Raw genomic sequence first — 22995 nt, forward strand, 5'->3', positions numbered from 1 at the left:
GGTTGTGAAATGTATATATCATAAGCTTTCTCTTCACTCATGTTTGAACAGAAGTAAAACATGAGCTGTATAAACACATAATGTGTTGTTATGAAAGAAATGATTCGGCTCGGTATCTACTCAACTTCCTGTGAGGTTTCATGCCGAAGTAACTGTGCTCATTTAAAGTGTGCCGAATTAATTAGATAAGCCTACGTTTCATAAGTGATTTCTTAGCTTGTACCTTAAACTACTATACTTTAACAAAATGAAAAAACATTAAATGAATAAACAAATGCATCCCTATTTTATCAAGAAAAGGTAATAGTGTATTGAATAGCTTCGAGACTTTTGATTACCTTGGATACGCCCGAGTAATCTTAATCAACATGATTCAACTTAGGCTCATACCTAGCGTGCCTGATGAAATGGATTTAGTTGTTATATAATTTTTCCTTTTTTTTTTTCGGAGTGGGTCAGTCGAAACGGAAGGCTACCCAAGATGACGCCTTATACGTTCACGCGCCTTCTTTGCCTACTTTTGTTCGTGCTATGGTCGTTTTTAGTAGAAGGTTCTCACTTCAGACATGCCTTCATGAGCTTTGCTCCGACTGATGCTGATAACAACACGGTATGGTCCCTAATTGCACGCTGCTGAGCTAATTTCAGAGATTTGTTGTCTACCGTTTTTGCATGTCGTATATAAAACCTTGGTGGTACAAGTTAAAATTCAATTTGATGAACTTGCCTTTATATGTGTAAGGCTGGTTTTTGTCTTCAGTTTGTAAATAAGACATTGCAAACGCATAATTGCAAATGAAAGTTTTATCCGAAATATTTACTGATGTGAGGTGAAGAAATTTCACTACAGACTGCTCAGAGCGACTGGCTGTTGCCTTGTTTAGACCTACTAAGACCTACTAAGACCTACTAAGACCTTCAAATTTAAAGCTCTTGAAACACTTCACCAAACAGTGCTGTAAACTTTTGTTTCTTAAGAGACCAAACTGTGCGTCAAAGCACATTAAAAAGGAAAGCACATTATAGAAAAGAATATTCCTCTTCTCCATGTGGCGGTATTTATTTTTTCTAGTCATGGCTCCTCCGTGTTGAAGAAGGCATGCCCCAGGTCGGAATATTTAACAAATCTGACTCCATGGCTAGGTTATCGATAGACAAGTTTGGACTTTACGAATCTTGGTATTGAAGGAAATTTGCTTCCTGCACTGATTCAAACTTCAATGGGCGTATTTTTCTTTTTTGATAAATATCAGTAGTATGTTGCACTATTGCTATATTTTGTGATTTGGTTTTAATGGCATACGAATGCCGGAAACAGTTAGCTTATACGTTTGTATTTTGCTATCCCCCGATCTTTTTACGGCTTTCGATGCGCCTTTTTTTTTATTGAGACGGGTGCTACATATTTCTGAACTACCGTGATCTACTCTCTTGCAGTTAGTCAGTAGACATTTCTACATGTATTTTTAGACTTGTGTTTTGGAAAGAAAAACCCGCTTTTGTACGCCTATGTTAATCAAAATTATTTTTATAATTTTGTTTTGTTTTGTTTTGTTTTTTTTTTTTGTTAGAGTGTCTGTGCGCAACAAGCCTTAGTAGTAATTGCTTTAATTGGTTTTTGTCCATCTGCTGAATCACCTCTTTTGAAGAGTGCGGCACAATTCAGTGAATCTCGCGCTCTGAAATCGGATACGCGTCGGTTCTTTCAAACCTTTGTTCTTATAACAAAAGAGCCTCAAAGCTGTCAACAATGACAATGCCCATAAAAGGATAAAAAAATCGTGCCATTGTTAGCAAAATCCCAACCCAAAGTTTGATATGTGCAAACTTCACAATCTCTTAGCGAGTAAGGAGCAGCATGTTATTGAGATTTAAACTGTGTATTTTTCTATTCCTGCTTTGATTTTTTTTCACGTTGAAGAGATACTTGGCCAAGATGAAATCGCGTTCGTTCTGCCTTTGACTCAACCAGCTGTGTCCAGTTCTTGGAAAGTCGCGTTCTCACTGGTTGTTCGTTCATATTCATAAGTTTCTCCACACGCTTACACAAGCGAATTATCATCAAGTCAAGATTTTGCTCAATTTTCAAAGGCCTTCTGTCATTGAGCTCGACGGAGTTAATCCGACTCTTTTTCATTGCAATTGCTTGAATTATGCAATTTTTTTACTATTTTACTTATTTGTGCACGATATACTCAGCCAAGTAAGAATCACTATATATCTTCCTTGACGCAACCAACTGTGGCCATTTCTTGGAAAGACCGCGGTTTTTGTAATTATTTATTCATTTGACGTATTAGCGTCATATTCATAATTTACCTCCAGGCGCCTAAGCTTTCTTAACCACATCTACCCAATTTTGGTTAACTTTCCAGTTTTTCCGTCTTAGCGGTTGACCTTTTTTACTATAGGCATTGATTTCAAACTTTCCACGACAAGGGTAACTGTGTTTAGTTACTGAAATGTGTGTATATGAAGCACATTGAAGAACTGTCTTTTGAGAAAAGTTATGAAACGGAGGATTATTTGAAGAATGAAACCGCCCCCCTCATCAAAATGCATCGGTGGCAAAAATTCACTGACACTTTCCGTTTTCAGAAAAGAATAATCAACGATTGTTTTTTAGTTAAAACTATATACTCGCCTTACAATAGTTGCACAGCGACTAACGGCTGCAGAAGCCTCCAGGACATGGAGAAGGAAATAAAATGTCTGGTAGACAAGGCTACACAAGGGAAATCGGTTTTTTATTTCTATTTAGGTGTTAGGTTCCACTGATACCACTGTTTTTTTCGTACCTGACGATAGGTTCTGACCACCTAACTTGAAATATCGCCAGCGTAAAGTGGCTTTCTGTTTATGTGTGATAAATAATGGTAATAGGACTGATTGGAGTCTAATTCGTTCTTTAATCACATGAGCAATTAACAAAATCGGGCGACTGCAAAGGGGGAATCAGATTTTTTAATCACCTAGCTTTTTTGCATGATATCTTTCTAATTATTTTCCAGATACGGTTTACCTTCCGTCTGGCTTTTCGAAGGTCATTTTCTTCATATCAGTGTGATGAGAACACAACTAAAGTAGGAGGAATTATTGGATCTGGCAATTATTGGAGAGCTAAGTGCAGCGATCCTTTAAATGCAGTGTGTTGGACCACTAATATTGCTGACACTGGCTTTCGCTGTACTGACTTCAGTCGCGATGAAGACTGGTCCATGGGGGAAAATAACTTCACCTACACTTTTCCGTCCGGCATTCTTGAGTGGAATGTGAGGTGTGTCATTAAGAGAAAAAGAAATACAAGACAACTTAATTTTTTTTAGAATGTCGCAGTTTTAAGGCAGCGAAGAGCTTCGAACAATTAAGAGTCGTTTGCAATGACCAAAATCACTCCTCAACATTGGAGTATCTTTCTGATATCCTGTGTTTAACGCGGAAAATGGCTGAAAGCCATTCCTGAGTTGTTATAATGACCCAAAATTCATTTCTTCCATCGATCACTCGGTCACTCTATTAATTACTCTTTATTCCTTCCATTCCTATTAACTTTTTGGTGTGCTGACTAGTGTATAAGGCTTTCTCATGTTCAGTTTCGTTGTTGTAGTGGCCTGTCCTCCCAAATCAAGGTAACTTTCTAGTTTCTGTTTTTTCACAAACCTTTCTTTCACGTCTCGTCGACAGATACTACAGTTGCTGTTGGATTTCTAATCTTGTGCGATATGCTAACTCAGCCTGGTTGATAGCTACCAATATAAGTCTTTCTAGAAGATCTGATAATGGTAAAATCAACTCAGCTCCAGTCTCCAGGAGCCCGGCTATTGTACGGTTTCAACAGGGTTGTCAAAAGTCTCTTAAAATCCCAGTTGAAGATCCAGATGGCGATTTTGTGAAATGCCGTTCGGCAACCGACGCCGAGTCCTCCATACCAAGAGATAGCTTCCCTCACGGTGAACTTGATGAGGTAAATTTGTAAGCTCTATCCTTACAATTTTTCTCAATCCATAAGTACAAAACTTAAGCTAAAGAACGCTAAAGAACGCAATCTCTCGGACTTTCTCTATAAATCAACTCGGATAAAGTTTCTCAGTTGAAAAGTAAATTTAGTCTTGTTTTGGGATCAAGTCGGTAATTCTTAGCAGACCCATGAGAGCTTTCTGAGTAAAACAACGACCGAGTAAATGGAGTGATACTCAGAAATCCAATAGAAATTACAACTAAATTTAAAAAAGAATAGGGGTATACAAAATAGAAGAACCTGCTATACTTTTTGTACCAAATTGTACCTCAATTTTGCCTGAAAACGCAAACTTTATGTTCAGGGTTGGTGTGAATATATTAGCGGTAGCGATCCAACGCTTACGTTTCAGTGTTTCTGGGAATTTGCTTGGTTAGACTGTTAACGATTTTATATAAGGATTTGAAATCTATGTGCATTTTTATTGGCTCTCACTCATGATCTACTGGAGGTAAGACGCACTGTTCAGTAATAGATCAGAGATTGCGTCAAAATGTGGTAAGAACAACATCTATATACCTCAAGTATCTATTAAATGGTACTTCCATACTTTGCTTCGCAGAAAAACTGTGTTTTAACTTACAAAGGTGGATATGGAGCATCGGGCACTTACGCAGTAACCTTAACCTTGGAAGACTTTCCAGCTGGAACCACAAACTTCAATAACATTAGACCATTCAGTGCTGTGCCACTGCAGTTTCTTGCCATAATAAGCGTTGGATCTGGTTCTTGCCAAGACATACCTGTTTTTACTGCTTCCACACCTAAAAATGGTGAATGCTCAGAGATTCAGATTGGTTCAGTATATAAAGCAGTAATTGAAGTGCAGCATCCAAACATTGCTAAACAGTAAGTATTCAAGTTTGAAATTAAGTCCAAGGCATCTGAGCTTGTCTTTTTCGTTCATGAACTATATGTAGCATATCCAAAGGAGCGTTACTTGTCATGTCATGTTTGCTGTTAACAAAGACTCTTTTCTTTATATACTAAGTATCGTTGAGATAACCACAAGCTCTCCATTTGGAATGCAATCTACCTCATTAAACTTCCACGGAGGCATTTTCTACAAGAATGTCACGTGGTATCCGAATAAGAACCAAGTTGGGCAGCAGTTGTTCTGCTTTCAAGCTTTAGATTCAGACGGGTAAGATGCTCTTTTATATGTATATATAAAAAAAAAAACTTGTAGCTTAAATCAGAATGTGATGAGCTGCTAAGTAAGATTGACTTATTTCAAGTTTTCATCAGTATAAATGATTAATGTCACGACCAACCATAACATTAATGGTGTTTCATTGGAATCCAACTTGTGCATGTCGGGCAGTATTTTCTAACCCAACAAGCGGAGCTCTATGCTCATACTAGAAACTCGAGTACTAGCTGAAAAACAATTTGTTACAGGTTATCAAGTTAATCTACAGGAGGATGAGAAAGTTCATGTTGCATAAGTTGGTTTGTTTATATTTTTGCTTTCATTTCCAATTTCCAGAGTTCAAAGTGAATGGCGTTGTGTCACGATCCTTGTGGGGCTAAGTAAGTAGAGCGTTTATATTTTCAGAAAAATGGATATTTTGAGCTTTTGTTGTCTAATCTTTTCTTCCATTAATGTTTAATGCTGACGAAGAGTTGTCTTGTCCAATTTTTTTTTCAATGCAGAGTAAAAAACGAACAAATAAGCACACATAATAGCAAAACCAATGAATAATGATATCTGTGTTAATAAAAGCAATGATGATAAAAATAATAAAAGTAATAATAATGATATCATGATAAAAAAATTAAATAAAATGCATACCAACTAAGTCCGTCAGCCATTTACCTGTGAAGTAGCATGTATCATTTCCTACATTATTTATATAGGAACTCAATTATTTTTAGGTAGTACGCCTCATGTTATTTTGGGTACACGAAGGCCAATAAGCCCCATAAGTGAGTTTGGAGCTGGACTAATATGGTGGAGTATTCATTTTGACAGAGTGGTGAGGAACACTATATTCTTTCCTATAGAAGAGTGACCTGTATTTAAATCCTTCATTGGAAAATTTAAAGTAAAGCTTTATTACCTAAATATCACACCAGATCCTCAATACTAGGAAACCACAAAAAGATTTACAATCATCTTTTGGAAGAACTAGCTTTCAGATCTTGGGAATTCAAAAGGTTAGGGAAACATATATAAAAAAATTAGAATATACTTGAATTTACGATTAACGTTGTTTTTTGCAGATAAAGAAGCCTAGAAGCTCAGCATTCATCCGATTGGTTCTGCAGTCAAATGGTGTTACCGTCTTCAAAGTGAATGCCCTTTCTGGTTACGTTATTATCGACAATAACCGCACAGTACTGCATTTTGCCACCCCTAAGGCTGCACTGAGCATGAACGGTTCATATGCCATCTTGATAGATCCTGGTGCAGTAGTTGGGCAGGGCTGCTCGTATGATGGTCCACCAACACCTGGTATAACCTCACTCATAGACTGGGCCTTCCCCGTAGATGGTGTCTGCCCTCTTGGTTATGCTCTGGTTTCTCCAAGTTTTCAAAAGTGTGAGGGTACGTCCGCTGTTGTAGTATTTAGTGAAAAAGTACACGGTATCTTTGCCCTACATTGGTCTGGTATGTGTTATATGAGAGTGCATCATCCATGCTCCAATCTTAACCGATGCAATAAAAGCCATCTGTTAATAGGATAAACTTTAGTACCAAGCCTGTAAATATATAGTGAGAATGATTGTTTTCGGCTTAAATGGGTTTTGTTATAATTATTTTGAAATTCTTACGTGCATGAAGGATAAAGTGTTGGAATTGACTCAATGAAATATGTGCTACCCATTCCCAGATGATTTTTTATAATGAAATTGCATTATGATCCATCATTGCGCGATATCCTAGTGTTTAAAGTAGTAAAGATCAGTCTCTATTTTCACTCTTAATATTACACCATTCTTTGCGCAGAAATTCTGATGTCTACTGTCTGAGTGTGAAAACTAGTTAAACAACAAACATTCAATGAGATCAAGCAGAGCCTCAAAATACAAATTATATTAATTCAAATAGTGCAACCATTTCAATATTTTATATGTAAGCATAAACTCAAGTTTAGATTTTTTTAACGAGAGTATCCATGACAAAATTACTTTTCTGTTCGCAGATATAGACGAATGCGGCGGACATCATCGGTCAAAACGTTCTTATTGGTGGTACAACGTGTTTTCCCAAAATTCAGGTATAAATATCCACTGGTACCATAGTTTTTGTGATGCTTTCTCATGTTAATTAAAATAGTAATGGAAAATGAGGCCTTTAGCGTAATGTTTCGATTATCATTCATTTATATGGATCATCGGAACGAGCAGACTTACCCTGCAGTTCTGGGAACATGATCTACCTTAAAATCGTGACTGAGTTGGAAACAAAATCTCACCTATACATGCGCAAAACTAGATTATCATTCTCTTCCTGTGGAACCTGGCATACTGTGGCAGTGGTTTCTAAGGAGCTGATTTCTCGGAATTCCTCTCTTAGGGGCTGGTGTGAAATGGTTCTCCATTCGTTTGTCTTTGACCTCCTCTTCCAATCCGCCAAAGAGAGCCCTGAGCACACTTTTTTGTCATCTGTTCGCTAACTTTACATGTTTTAAAGTTTGCCGGTTTTCGGATCGTTGGCAAGATGTACAACTTGAATGGTCTCAAGTTTGTATTCTCTCGATGATCTTCACAATTTACTATTATTGTACACTCCCCGGCAAAACAATTGAAAATCACACCATTTCAGTCTAATCATTTCCTTTGTTTCAGTTTGGATCTCTCTGAAACTCATTGTCTCTTTATGGTCAATACAGCTGGAGACTTCGACAGAATTTAGAATCTTGACTTTACAGAGGGTCTCAATGGGGTTAACCGACAGCCGTGAAACCGCCAAAAAATTTACCCGTTAGGCGTAAAAAATTGACAGTTTTTAAGCATTAGTCGTAAACAATGTTCACCGTTAATGACAAATTTCTAGAAGAAATGGAATGATATTAACCGTACGCGTTAGCCGTAAAATCGCCAAAATTTTAACCGTTAGCCCTAAAAGTCATCACCCATTGAGACCCTCTTTTCAGTGGGAGTAATATTCTCAATTTTATTTCATTAGTAAACTTTGTAACTGATTTCTACTTCAGACATTTCTAACGCGTAAACGTCTTGGTTTATTCCTTTCGCATTTCTTCTGGTAACTATTTATCATTCATCTTTGGTATAGGATGGTATTTTGTCATACTTGGTGCAAGCTTAAGAAAAGTAATAGAAATAGTACTTACTCATTGTGCTTATATTCCTTCGAATTTCAATGTGCAATATCGATCCCCTTGAAGTACTTTTGCAAGACTTAGCACTTATCGCATATTTTTTTTCTCTATTCATTATCACATTTATAGTGTATGATAGTGTAAGCTAATCCTCTGTAGCTCTGAGAAAGACTGTTGTCGGTACTACTGACTGACGTTTCGACAATTAACCTAAGCGAACGTCATCATCAGTCTTGAACCCCCAGGTTCAAAACCATTTCCTGTACTTTAGTGTATCTCTAACTAAAGAAAATGTTACTCAGAGGTGGTAGTCGGTGTGCCAAACGCTTTCTTACCTGAGCAAAGGGGTCATATCGGTTAAATGATCATTCCTGCTTGGAACTTCTTGTGGTGTTTATTTTCAATTACAGACTATTCGAGCACAACAAGTATTAGCTGGTGATTATCTTGTTTCTGTTGTTGCCACCGCTGCTACTCCACCACCACTATCACTACCATCTACCTCTAAACCTACCCTCTGACACCAATGCTATTCCTACCATTACCGCTAACCCTAACTTATACAACTGCCACTTACACAACCACTTTCACTAACATCACAACCACCTTGCGGCTATACTGTTATCACTACTATGACACCTTCAGTACCACTTTTTCTACCACTGGCACTACTACTTCCAACACTAATTTATTACCACGACCAACACAACTAGCGCTAGTATTTCCTTTACTATTTCCACCACTATTTCTATTGTAGACATAGAGAAGGTAAGAGAGATAGGGAAACTGCGGTCAGCCTGACAAAATAGGCACTTGAGGGATTTAGTTACGAACAGATCTAATTAAATTCGACTTATACACGGGAAAGACATAGTCAGAGAGGCAGATTGACTAAAATCACACAACTGTTAATAACATCTGTCTCGGCATAATTCCTGGTGGAAGTCAACTTCGAAGCTTTTACGTGATTATCATTTTCCTTTTACAGGTAATAACTCTACGTCAACTGCAACCAGGATATCGCCTTCTCCAGGTATTTCTTTATTTTCTTTTTAATTTTGTCTTTTTGTGAATGCTGTTCTTGGATTTCATCATATTATACATGTTTTTTAAATTCTCTTAAAGAAAATCTACATGTGTCTTCCGGCAGTATTCAAAACAGCCCAATAGATTCTCTATTCTAGCCATTCTAATAGACACACTCAAGTAAAACAGAACGAAAGATAGGAAGGCAGGCAGGCAGACTGACTGAGAGACAGCAGACAGACAGACGGACAATTTGCTGTGACGAAGGGCAAACGATTCAAATGTCAGCTTTAGAAACTCTTTCCGGCGGTCAATCTACATTATCAACTCATTTGATGAAACCAAACTATCTTGATACATTTCTCTACCGACGCATCACCACAGTTTCTTAAAACCTCACCTCTTTAATAAACAGTTAATAAGGCAAAAGACAACACAACAGACCGGTTAGATAGACATACCTAGAGATGGATCCAGGACGGGAAGAAATCTTTGCCATCTGGCGTATGAGGTTAATGGCATTTGTCATGTCTCCCTGTTCAAAAAATTGCGATGAAGGTTGTTGTGTCTGACATAAAACTTTTAAAAATTATGCGATAAGGAGATTACAGCACATTCGGTACAATAGCATATGTCCATATTTTTGGGTAAGTAATAAACAAGCTTTGGAAAAATATTCCTGAAGTGGCAAACGTGATAACAATACCTCTCTATTTCTTTTCACAGATATCTCACAAGGCATAACACCTACCTCAGCTGGTATATTTTGTTTTATTCTTCCTCTACGACTACAACAACCACTTCTGCAACTACCATGACCGATACTATTATCATCATTAATAATACTACGACTACTTTTTCTACTAAATTCACTGCAAAGCAAGAAATTTGCCTTTATAAGGCATGACTTAAATGGACAAATAAAAAACCATCGAACAAACAACAGCAAAAAGATAAAAACAATTTTTACCAAAGGGGTTGGAGTTGGCAAATACAATTAAACAAAGATTCTGTAAACTAAAGATTTTTACCAGTTGGAATCGTCGTGTTCGAAATCTTGCAATTTTTTAAATTTATCTAAAAACGTTTAGACTCAGTGATGACGTAACTCTTGATAGTGAATTCGATGAATGCAAGAGGAAGCCTCACCAATTTTGTTTTCCCCACAGCTCCATGGGCATCCGCCAGCGCAGCTCCTTCATTTCCTTCAGGTTGTAATTCAACCCTTTGTTTTATCCTATCTACCATCAAATGAGTATATATTTGTTGAAAAAAAAAGATTGTTCATGTAATAACAACTTATGGTGTTATTAGGTAAAGCGGAATAGAACTCAGTTTCTTTGAATATGTGGACCGTAGGGGATTTTCGTTGGCTTAAAAGAATTGATTAAAAGCTTATGCGATTGGTTGGACACTCTTATCAAAATGGCTCGCTAGATTATCATTATGCAGCTGTTTTCAGAGTTTAACAAACAGCGATGCACAATTGACTTGCTTTAAAGCTTTTTGTGTGATAACGACTTTAAGGCTTTCAACATCGTCAGGCCATGTTAATAATTAGTAATGTACCTCATTTTTGATGTTGTCGTCCCTTTTCTCTTTATCAATTTTTTTTCCTCTTTTGCATTCAGAATGCTATAATTACTCACACCTAACAGAGGCAGAAAGAAGCATGGGTTACGATTACCGCTTAAACGGATATCTCAAATGTGATCGCTTCTTACCGTTTGGATGGTACCGATTTGATGGTGCAGCGGGAACAGAGATGCCCACGTCATGTGTAGGACAATATCGATGTGGCACCCATGCACCGGGTTGGTTGAATGGCTCGCACCCACGAGTAACTGATGGAATTGTCACGGCTAAAGTGTGTTTCCATTGGGGTTCTGATTGTTGCTTGTGGTCTGCCAATATCCGTGTTCGTAACTGCAGCGGTTTCTACGTGTACGAGCTTGTGCCCCCGCGAGGTTGTCACCTTCGTTATTGTGGTAATGGTGGAGGTAAGACAAACAGGCGTAACATTAATGTAGAAAAACAACAGACAAAAAGACAGACAGTTGCAAGAGACATACAAATATCAGGCAGACAGATAGTTCAGAGACGATCATACGGACAAACAGCAAACATATTCAAATGGACAAACAGGGAAAAACGAAAAACAGACAAATGAAAGGAGCGACCACATACTGACACACACAAAAAAGAAAGTAAAGCCGTGACAGAGCTTGGGATAGAGATTAGAATGAGGGTTGTAGAGACAGAACGTATAACGTGTAACGAACGAGTTTATAAGAGATACTCTATTTGCCTGTATCTCAATAGGAGGAAGAAGTAGAACTGTTATTTCACCGATAAGTGGTTAGGTTACTAGCCTACATTAAAGGAGGAAAGCTAGAAATCCCAGTCAATGGGAGCACCAGGCGGTCGTGCTACATGTCATCTCACCAATTTTAATGAACCTTTGCCAGTTTAAAGGTCTACCCAAAACTCAGAAAGATAAAGTGGCTTCTGTTTGGTTTCTTTCCGGGGGGAAGATAGACCACCCCCGGCTTTTCTTGGTTTTCACCAAGGAAATCGCCTCAAAATAGGTAAAATGTTTAAAGCTTTCACTGCGATGCTATTTAACCAACTACTCTGAGGGCTTGCACACATATTATTACATTTTTAGTAAATGTCCGTAGCAAGTATCGGTCGACTGGATTGACGGCTTGTCAATCAACAGAGGTAAATAAACGACTGTGTTTGTAGACTTTTCGGTTCATCCAAATATTTGACAACTTTGAGCTTAAATATCTCCCCTTGCCAGAAAGCTACAACACTAATCTTAATTCCCCTTTATCATCGATCATTTCATCTCTGAAAACCATCAAAAAAATCTTTGGGCACTATTGTATTTTTGTCTTGGATGCTTTTTAAAATCTACGGCTGTGACAAGTTTCTCTCATCTACACGTGTCACGCAATTCTGGCTCTGGCCGGTCACTTGATCGATAAACCTACATTTTTAGCTCTTCATACATGATGATTGATCAAGAAAGCTAAAAAAAGGGGAAAACTTTCGAGATTTTTCGTAGGAATGGAAAATTTCACGTTTAGAGAGATGTATGTAGGCGAAAAATCGATTGGAAAATCGTAGCGTTTCTTTCTTACGTCGTTTATTACTTTGGAGATTTGCTAAAATCAACAAATATGGCTTTTGCACAGAATAAAACATTCATTAGTTTATAATTTGATAAACCATCATCATTGCTCATTTTAGGAGATTTTAAAGTCACACGCTGCGTGTTGGCTGACATTATTACAAGTTCCAGTGTGTTACAACTTCGGCTTCTACAAACGAGAAATTCTACGCTCTCGCTTGAGAGCAAATATCAATAGCTCTATCAAACTAAAAACTGTGCCACTATCCCGAAAATAAAATTAAAATAGTATTGTCGTTGTCACTTACCGCCATCGAACATTTCCATACAGAACTCCCGAAATAAAATCATTATTCATCACTTGGATGGTTTACTTGGACCCAACATATTGACCAGCAGCGGGCCGTAAACCCTTAAAACTGGCAAAGTTTCATTGAAATCGGTGAGATAGCATGTAGCACGACTGACCGGTGCTCTCATGGACACACTCTTAATCCATCAATAGCTGAATAAAAGAGGCTTACATCTCTCTGAGCAGTTAAATCATTGAATAAATCTCCCAGATTGTAGTCGTTTATGAGAAAACGTAAGTTACATTTAAATTAAAGGTACTATGCTTGTGGTTGACATAATGATGTTCAATGAATATTCATTTACTTTATTTTCAGCTCTAAACACAACTAGTATCGCACCAACACCCTGTGAGTATCTTTTCTTTTAACATGAATTTAGTTTCAGCTATTCTACTCCGATTGATTTTTGTGATTTCTTCGTAATCAGGAGGAACTGAAATGCATGTGTAGGATTAAATCGAAGACGCTCTATCATTTCTAAAATGCTTTATTCCTACCTGAAAGACTCGTCTCAGAAAAATTGGGTGAATGATCCACAAAGTATGTTTTGTGTCTTAGCCTAAAAATGTAACAGGTTTGACAGTCTTTCTCAATGTAATTATGCATTTTTATACTTAGTGGTTATGAACGTCAATACTTAGCACAGCCATTCTTATTTATTCTTGCTTTTTAAAGCCCACTCTATTGCCGCTGTCACCCCAGCTACTCCTGGTAAGTGATGTGTGGTAGAAATCAAGGCATACCCTTATAACATTTAAAGTGAAGGTGTTAATTTGGATGCTGCATGGTATGAATTTCTATGTAGTTTAATTGGAGCCATCTACATAGCTCTCAGTTCAGAGGTAAACAATTCCGCTGACTACTAAATCAATGTAAAAGATGGTGTTACTTAGTTAAAGACACAGCATACTCGGAGAGAAAGAACTCCGAATGCTCCGAATAGGTGTCGAAGTTTGCCAAATATCTAAACAACTTTCTCGCCCAAACGAAATTTCTTTTTAAACCTCCGATTCGTCACATAATGATCATGTTTCGAAAATATTCTGTAACAAATGCACCTGTAAATTATCAGCATATACTAACTTTTCCATTGATTTCTAAAATATGCCAAAAAATAACCTAAATCTAACAGTAATTTACAGTGATACAATACAAGGTAAACGAAAATTGAACGGAAAAAGGACAACAAGAACGTAATAACAGGTAGAATACGTGTTCAAAACGAAAACTCGTGAATAAACCGACATGGAGACACTCGTGCAAAATCAACAAATTTGGCGTTAAAACATTTAATCCTTTAACTCCCAGGTGTGATTATTATATAACTTCTCCCTATAATATCCATACATCATTCAGCAAACAGGTTATGAGTATACTCAAACTTATCAGGAAGAAGTTGCTCTCTTAATCTTACATCTAATTCTGTGTAGCAACCAGAGGGGAGAATTAACAACCAGATCTAATGCTGCGCGGAGACTAGAACTCTAGTAATAACTGAAACCGCTGAAAGACGATGCAATAAGTAAAAAAATTTACAATTAAAATTTTGAATTAATTAGTTATTGCTGAAAGACTTAACCGCATACACCAAATACAGTAACGGACTAAGTGAGTGAGGATAAAAATAACAATAGAAGAACTGTCTATGCTTGTTTGCAGTGCACGGAATCCAACCGGCACCTGCCTCTGCAATGACAACGAACTTCTATGCTGTTTCAAGTGTAAATGTCCAGCCAGATCCTTCCCAGTTCCAGTTGCATTTACCGGCGCAATGCGAACAAAATTGTCACAACACGTTAGGAAGTTACACTTGCTCTTGCGTTAGTGGATACCAACTGGCCGCAGACGGGAAATCGTGCTTAGGTAAAATTGATTCTACCAAAATAAGTTTTGAGATTTTTTTTTAGATACATTCTCATAGTCTCGCTATGGATTTTCGTAGAACAGAAAAACAAAAAAAGACTCTGTTTTCAACACGTGCGCAATTGAAATAGCAGATCGTTGTGTTTTTGATGTTCAGCTTAAATCCCAATTTAGCGTTTAACGCGTGCCGGTCGTTTTAAACTTTACAAAGGTTACCGATCAATGAGCCCTTTACACCCATACATCAGAATGCATATTCTCCATACTGTTCTACATACATTTCTTAGTGTGTTTACAAGGAGAATTTGTGTGACTTCTTTAGTTGGTGATCATTTCCTCTATTCTTATTACCTCTGTGAGTGATTCAGGGGTGATATTGTAAGGAACAAAATTAAATGCTATTCATTCCTATGATTAACCATATAGACCTCAGAATTGTCCTAATTGCTCTCCTCCTCTCGTGCGCGCTTTCCGTTCTCCTTAAGTGCCCATGGTAAGTTTAGCTTACTATTTGAATGTTTGAGGTGGCTGTGTGTTTCTCTTCAATTAATTTTATAACTTATTTTTTTCCCTTTTGCGCAGACGTTGATGAATGTTCGATCAGTAATGGTGGCTGCAGCCATCATTGTTACAATATCCCCGGATCATTTTATTGCGGCTGTCCGGAAGGAACCAGTATGGGTGCTAACAATTTGACTTGTGTTGGTAAGGAATGCTAAACTAAACTTTCTGCATATGACTACTGAGGGAAAATTCTGCCTTTGTTAAGAATGGGGATAAACAACGATCAACAACGAAAGACGACTGATCGTTCCTGTAATGCAAGTATATTTTTTTCGGGAAAAATAAGATTTTTTTATCCAATGCAACAGCGGGCTTGACAAGATTTCAGCAGCACTAATATGTCTTAGGACTTTATTTTGTTATCCCTCCTGTCCAAAAGATACACATGTGTTCGCCCATTTGAAAGGAAAGCAGAAAAACATTGTGGATGCATGGTACTTTTTTGTGACTTAACCATCTCAAAGTTATTATGGATAACGCACGAGTAGTTGGGACACATTTAAATCCTGCTAAATTTAAGGCTATTGCTTTTTAATTTCATCTTAGAACCTGGTGTTTCTGTTAACTGCAGTGACATTATAACGGTTGCATTAGAAAAGAAGACATTTCCATTTTTTGACGTTGCCCGACTACACTTGAGGTACTCCTCGTGTAAAGCCACACAGAATGACACCCATCTGCTGATCAGCACTCCTTTGAATGGTTGCGGAACACTGTTGAACGATACTGAAGATGATCTTATCTTCTGGAATGAAATCCGAACGGAGGTGGTCCTTATCGACAATGTCATAACTAGATCACATGACGTCAAAATTCCATTTTATTGTAGTTATTCGAGAAGGAAATGGGTCAACCTGGGTTTCAAGCCTCAGCATCTACACTTTGGAACAGAAGGTAAATGAAACTTTCCAGCTCTCGTTCTGATCACTCCAAATCAGCAACATGCATTTTTAGCTTAGGTACTTTGCTTCTCAGGAAGATGCCATCCTTTTATGTCTACAGCGGAATGAAGATTTGTTTCAATTTATCACGTTTACGTGCTAAATGACTTTATCTTTTTCCGCTTTCCAGCTGGATATGGAAACTTCACCTTTAAAATTGACTTTTACAAGAGTTCGTCATTTGCCACACCCTATACTGAGCAGGACTACCCCCTGAGTGTGGCTGTCAATCAGTACTTGTATGTGAAATACAGTGTAGAATCCAGTGCTGATCTGGTGATAATGGCCGTGACATGTAGGGCCACTAAAACTGGGAGCTTGTACTCCTGGCCACAATACTCTATTATACTGAACGGGTATGTATGGTACTCCAACATATAAGTGTGAATGGTCTTCCTGGAAAAATACGCAGGTTTCAGCCAATTTAATCAACGATTCACTATTTCATATCACCTAGATTTCTTTCTATATATATGACATCTATATGCTTTAAGGTTTTGTAGTCCCCTGTGCTGCGAATGCTTAATTCGTGATGCAAAGTATGGAGGCGGTCGGCGTTACTAAAGGACAACTTCGAACGTTTTACTGATTCTAAGGAGTAATGAACGGATGGACTTGGACCATATAGGCCATCATCACATCATGTTTCTGGGGAAAGGCGTTATATCACAAAAACAAAATCCTTTTTACATTTCCTTACCAAATATTCAAGCTTTTGAAAGCTATAATTATCCAGAATATTCTTAAGGAAGTTTTCTAGTGGCAGCGTGAATTAGAAAGAAACAGACTGAAGTGACAATGAGCAAAATGTTCTACATGCGCGCATGAATTTCAACTTATTTCTTACTTTCACTACCAACAGATGTCCGCAAGATACCAGCATGGAATACAACTTTGATCCCCAAAGGAATTACCAGCAGTTTAAAATCAGAGCATTCAGATTCTTTAAGGACTACGATCAGGTGTACATTCACTGCGAAGTTTTGGCCTGTCATAAATACTCTCCAAACTCCAGGTGAGTTAACTAACTCGTACAGAAACACTGTAGGCAAGGTGATGCCGAATAAACATCTATCACTGACGAATATCACAGCCACGATTGAGAAATTTGAGTGCAATATGATTTCATCACTCACAATATAACAAAGGCGTTCGAAGCTCATTCAAATCTTCCTAAACAACTTTGACAGGTGCACCCGAAGTTGTGTGGGAAGTAAGAATAGAAAGCGGAGGGATGTTACCCGTGACGAAACAGAACATGAAGAGAGTACTACCAAAGTCACTCTGACACGAGGACCACTAATATTTCAACAGGACGAAGAACCAGGAGGCAAGTTCACATATAATGTGAAAAATAAGGGATTGAAATAGATAAAGTTTTCTCAAATACTGCAGAGCTTGTGTAAGACATGCCAACAACGCCGGCTGTCTTGCCTAAATTTCAAATTGGGTAGTTTGTCACTGGTTCAAAAATGATAATGATGATGAGGAAAACTTTCAAAACACAGCTTAAAAAAAGAAAGTCAGGTCCTAATATGTAAGTCGCATTTTCATTTTTTCTATTGTCAAAAATAAAAATATGAGTATTAAAGGACTGGGAAATAGGTAAACTAAGGCGATTTTAAATCAAGTTAACAGTTGATTTTAGTTTCTTGCTTATAAATATTAAGTTATTTTCTTCTCTCTTTTCCACAACTAATTTCATTAACAGAAATAAGGCAAATTAGACTGAGCTATTCGTTTAATTTCAAATGTTTCCCTTTCTTCGGTCCTCGCTTGAGCTTTGATTCCTCCCCTGCGTTCAAATTTCAGACTCAGGTCAAAACAAGCAAACTGCGCTGATTGGTGGCGTAGCAGGCGCTGGGGGATTTGCTCTAGTTGCAGTTGCTGCATTGGCTGTCTTATTTGTCAAGTACCGCATGGCACGACGGTTCATGAACAGAAACAAGGTTGGAGACCAGTACGCAACCCAAGATGAACAACTAAGCAGAAGAAATGCTTACGTTCAGCCTGAAGACATGGTCGAACAAGAAGACTCCTTCTAAATATAAGCTTTTTTCAGGGCTCACTTGCTCAAAGGACAGAACGCTGTCCGACGGATAAATCACTAACCAGTGGAGAAGTGAGTATAAACCGTACTGCGCTATCCACTGGATAGGGATTTATCCAATAAGAAAGCGTTATCCACCCTTCGAACAATCGAAGCCTGCATTGTTTACTTATCTCCTTATCAAGCAGCAAATACAAATGTTGTTCAAGAAATTTCTTATGGCAGTTACGAGGTTTGAGTGTTTTCATTGCAACCTCTAATAGAAATAAACATTCTCATCCAACTCCTGGGCAATTTAGCCTGAGCTTACGTAACTTTTTTGTTAACTTACACCTTTAAAGTGTGCAGTCTCTTACAGACTGCAGGCCTTACTCCGGATAGATCACTTTCATCTATATATAGAGAGAATGTTTTTAAGAATATGTAAGCCAAAACTGTATAGATCTTTGAGCTGTACCTTAATTTAAGAACCTTTCATTGTTGAAAGGCAATTTTTAGAAAGCAAACAAAATTGAATGGGAGAAGTTCTTTTTAACCAAGCTGTTTATCATTTCTCATTTTCAAACCTGCCTTTTCATTCGCATTTTTGTGTTCATTAGTTTTAGTCGCTTTAAAATATTGAAAAAATTAAATAAGTGCACTTTACCTACTGACTCTCGAGTGTTACAAAAAGCTAAAGTAAGTCAACACAGAGACAATGTTTCAACCACTTTGAAAGAATCCCAAAGATGGAAAGAACACACTGATCCGCGTTTAACAGGTAAGGTCAGTAGCTGTTATTCCAAATGCCGTCTTACTACCCCGAATCCTTCCCATCGCGTCTATTGTTAGCGGAAGTTAGCTGCTGAGAGTGTGGATAAAACAATTCTATTTTGACGGTAGACGGCGAAATCTTAGACCTTTGAAGGTTCAAGATTCAGAATAACAAAGAGAAACGAAGAGACTTAGCCTTTGTTCTTCATTAAAGTCTACAATTTGGCGAATATTCAAAGAAACCAAATTTTTAATTAATTTTATTGGGTTAAGGGAGGGGTAGGTAGGTAGTTGCCCAGATACTGATATTGATCCCCCTGTGATTGATCTACTTTTTAGGGCACGTGTCATGCAATCGGGTTACGCTTCCGCTTCCAAAGGCCTAGAGAGTTTTCAATTAATTTAGGGGTTATAGTCGATGTCACTTTGTCATTCGAGACCAAAGACGGAATCCTGAATTAAAGCTGTTCCGATTCTTTTGCCTTTGATTTTACCTTCGTTTGGCAGTGAAGGTGATGTTCTAAATCGGGGGTGGAAGCTGAATAATGAATAATTAATAACGGGTTTTAAAGCTTTATAATAAACAATTGGGTTTGGAAATCTCGGAATAACAAATAACGTAGTCATGCCAATGGAATAGTAAATACCACTTATGCAATTTCTGGTTATCTTGCGAGAATTTTGTCGCCTGTTGTTGGGAATACTGATTAAACTGTCAAAAATTCCTGCGAATTTGCGGATTTCATAAGAGATAAAACTCTTAACGCTTGTGAAGAATTAGTATCTTTCGACGTTGTTTTCCAAAATCCCAGTTGATCTTGCCGTTAAGGTTGCGGAGGAAAGACTCAGAGAAGATGCTTCCCTGGGACAAAGAACTTCTTTGCCTGTGGAGGATATTATTCATCTGCTGTCTTTTTGCCTCAAAACCACGCAATTTACATATAACGGCACATACTATCAACAAGTTTTTGGTACAGCGATGGGTCCGCCCGTCTCTGCTGTCATTGCTAACATGGTAATGGAAGACGTAGAACAAAGGGCCTTAGCCACTTCACCGGTTAAACCCTTTTTCTGGAAACGATATGTCGATGATGTTATTTCTGCGGTATCCGGAAATGTAGCGGAGCGCCTCTTGTCGCACTTGAATTCAGTAGAGCCGTCGATCCAATTCACCCTTGAGCGTGAAAAGGATAGACATTTGCCCTTTCTTGATTTAAATGTGTCCAGAGGGGTTCAGGGTAATTTAGAGACAAGTGTCTACCGTAAACCTACCCACACCGACAAATACCTCGCTTTCGATTCTCACCACCCTATTTGCCGTAAAAAGTCCGTAGCCAAACTTTACTTAGGGGGGCTGCTGTCTACCATCTTCACCCGATTCGAAGGCTGAGGAGAGGAAATATGTTTCCAATGTCCTAAAGGCAAATGGCTATACAAAAACTTTTCTCCGTAACTGCCAAAAACCAGTTACAAATAGTAACGCTCTTGATGAAAGGGAACCAGCGACTGGATTTGCTGTTATTCCTTACATACAGGGTGTTACTGAACCCATCAAGAGAATTTTGAATAGCCACAACGTTGAAGTTGCTCAAAAACCTTTTCAGACTTTGGGGCATATTTTCGCCAAACCTAAGGATCCTGTCATGAAAGAACAACAAACCGACGCCATTTATTCTATTCCTTGCAATGACTGTGACAGCGAATACATCGGACAGACCAAACGTCAGTTTGGTACACGGTTAAAAGAGCACCAAAAAGCGGTTTTTCTTTGCAAAAAGGAAAATTCAGCTTTATCGGAGCATACATGCCTAACCAACCATACAATTGGGTGGGATAATTCTAAAATTATCACCACTAATCGGCGTTACCACCAGCGCCTTTGTTTGGAGGCTTGGCGTATTAACTCCGCCAACGCTCCTTTAAATCGTGACGATGGCGGTTTGCTTCCTGACGCCTATTTACACCTCGTCAGAAAAAAGGCCGCTAATTATGGGCGGCCGTCACCACCAAAAATACAAGGATGTCAAATAGATCAGCAAATACAAAGATGGTGTAAGGATCAGCTGCAGGATAGCATAGCTAATAAAGGAATGGCATGGCCAAATTATAGACATTCTAGTTTTCCTTCGTGAAACAGAACACCCTAAACATGAATAGTTTAGCCAAATGAGAAACGGTCTAGTAGCCCATGTTGAGTTGGAACATGAGATTGTGAAATGGACTAGCTTAATTACGAATAGCTTAGCACTCATTTGCAATACAGTACTCAAACGGTGTAGCGTTGCGTTAAACGGCTCAGGGTAACGTCGAGTAGCACAACTTACGCACAAACGGTGTAGCGTTGCGTCAAATGGCTCAGCGTAATTTAGAATGGTACAGCGTACACACATATGGTGTAGCGCTGCGGGAAATGGCTCAGCGTAATGTCGAATGGTACAGCGTACATAAAAACAGTGTAGCGTTGTGTGAAATGGCTCAGCGTAATGTCGAAAGGTACAGCGTACATACAAACAGTGTAGCGTTGCGTGAAATGGCTCAGCGTAATGTCGAATGTTACAGCGTACATACAAACAGTGTAGCGTTGCGTGAAGTGGCTTAGCATAATGTCGAATGGCACAGCGTACACACAAATGGTGTAGCGTTGCGTGATATGGCTCAGCGTAATGTAGAATGGTACAGCGTAGACACAAATAGTGTAGCGTTAGGTCGAATAGCTTTGCAAAACATCAGACGCTCTATCTGAACATTAAATTGCTTAGTATTACTTGAAATATTTCGATGTTGTGGCGAATCGTCGTGGCGTGACGTGAAGGCCATGCCATTCCTTTATTAGCTATGCTATCCTGCAGCTGATCCTTAAGCCATCTTTGTATTTGCTGATCTATACGGCATCCTTGTATTTTTGGCGGTGACGGCCGCCAAGGCATCTCACCGAAACCACCAAAAATACAAACCGCAAATGGAACAGCGATCTGCTGGGGGCATGACGTCATCAGCTGCGTAGTCGCTGTATGGAATAGTCTTCACTTCGCTTTGCCGTAAAACAGAGCCAATTCGGTAAGTTTCTCCTCTTTTTTTCCCCTGCTGATATCGCACTTATTCGTTGTCGTTCATGAAAGCGTCAATTAAAATAGCAACGAGACTGAATTCTACCACGGTTTGCCGGCCTCTTGGTTTACCACAGTTTGCACGCGTTGGTGGGCCTGAATATGTTTATAGTATTAAGTAGTGTTATGACGTGCATTAAATGTCAATTGCTCTCTTTTCTTGCTCCGACTCACGCTTACTTTTCAATGAGAGTCCAACTTCAACGGCTCTTTGAACATTGGAGGAGTACGTGAGAAGTTGAATATTGTGTGTGTTGATCTGTTTTGACATTTTTCGATCAAAGTGATATCGGAATGCTTTAATTGGTGTGCCGGACGATAAGAGTAAGCTAATAGAAGACATATTTATTATTTTAAAGAGGTGTACATTATATTGCTTTGTTTATTAATTTTTTCCCTGGGTGCAGTGATAGTAAAAGTAAGTTCCATTTTTATTTTGTCGATCAAACGTAGATTACATGTCTGGACCGGAAACAGTTAAAGGGATTTTTCCCGTTCCGAATAGTTTTTGCCAGAGTAATATTTTTTCTGAGTTGGTTTTGCGCGCATACATACTTATATTCCCTGTGCTCTTTCCCATTCCGTAGTCATCACGTAATAAGGAAGGCTAGTGCGGACACCGTAATTGTTGTAGTTGTACGTTGTACGTAATAGTCCAACTCTATTTGACATCCTTGTAGTTTTGGTGGTGACGGCCACCCATAGCTAATTAGTGATCATATAAAAGGACCTCTTGTTGCAGCGTTTAGATCACCCCTGATGAAGGCACTAGACAGGAGTGTCGAAACGTTGGGTCTATGAATTGTAACTTCTTCGGTTACATTCGTTAAATCTGCAAACCAGAGTAGCATCAAACTATGTCAAATACCACTTTCTTATTCGATTGTCTTGG

General features: G+C 38.4%; 2 protein-coding genes across 2 annotated transcripts in view; both read left to right on the plus strand.

Moving 5' to 3' along the window:
• LOC131780362 (deleted in malignant brain tumors 1 protein-like) overlaps positions 1-22995 on the plus strand; it is a 91563-nt gene that overhangs the window by 43269 nt on the left and 25299 nt on the right. The gene's annotated exons all lie outside the window — the stretch shown is intronic.
• Positions 467-18888, plus strand: LOC131790193 (uncharacterized). Its single transcript, XM_066165920.1, has 22 exons — positions 467-610; positions 3012-3277; positions 3685-3964; positions 4581-4867; positions 5010-5162; positions 5508-5555; positions 5901-5997; positions 6245-6569; positions 7168-7242; positions 9296-9340; positions 10060-10092; positions 10503-10544; positions 10965-11333; positions 13141-13173; positions 13501-13536; positions 14485-14688; positions 15271-15393; positions 15799-16146; positions 16324-16549; positions 17056-17208; positions 17384-17523; positions 18006-18888. The coding sequence occupies exons 1-22, from the start codon at positions 482-484 to the stop codon at positions 18236-18238; spliced, it is 3645 nt and encodes a 1214-aa protein (XP_066022017.1). The 5' UTR covers positions 467-481; the 3' UTR covers positions 18239-18888.

Source organism: Pocillopora verrucosa, chromosome 4 (genome assembly GCF_036669915.1).
Source record: "Pocillopora verrucosa isolate sample1 chromosome 4, ASM3666991v2, whole genome shotgun sequence".
Classification (NCBI taxonomy): domain Eukaryota; kingdom Metazoa; phylum Cnidaria; class Anthozoa; order Scleractinia; family Pocilloporidae; genus Pocillopora; species Pocillopora verrucosa.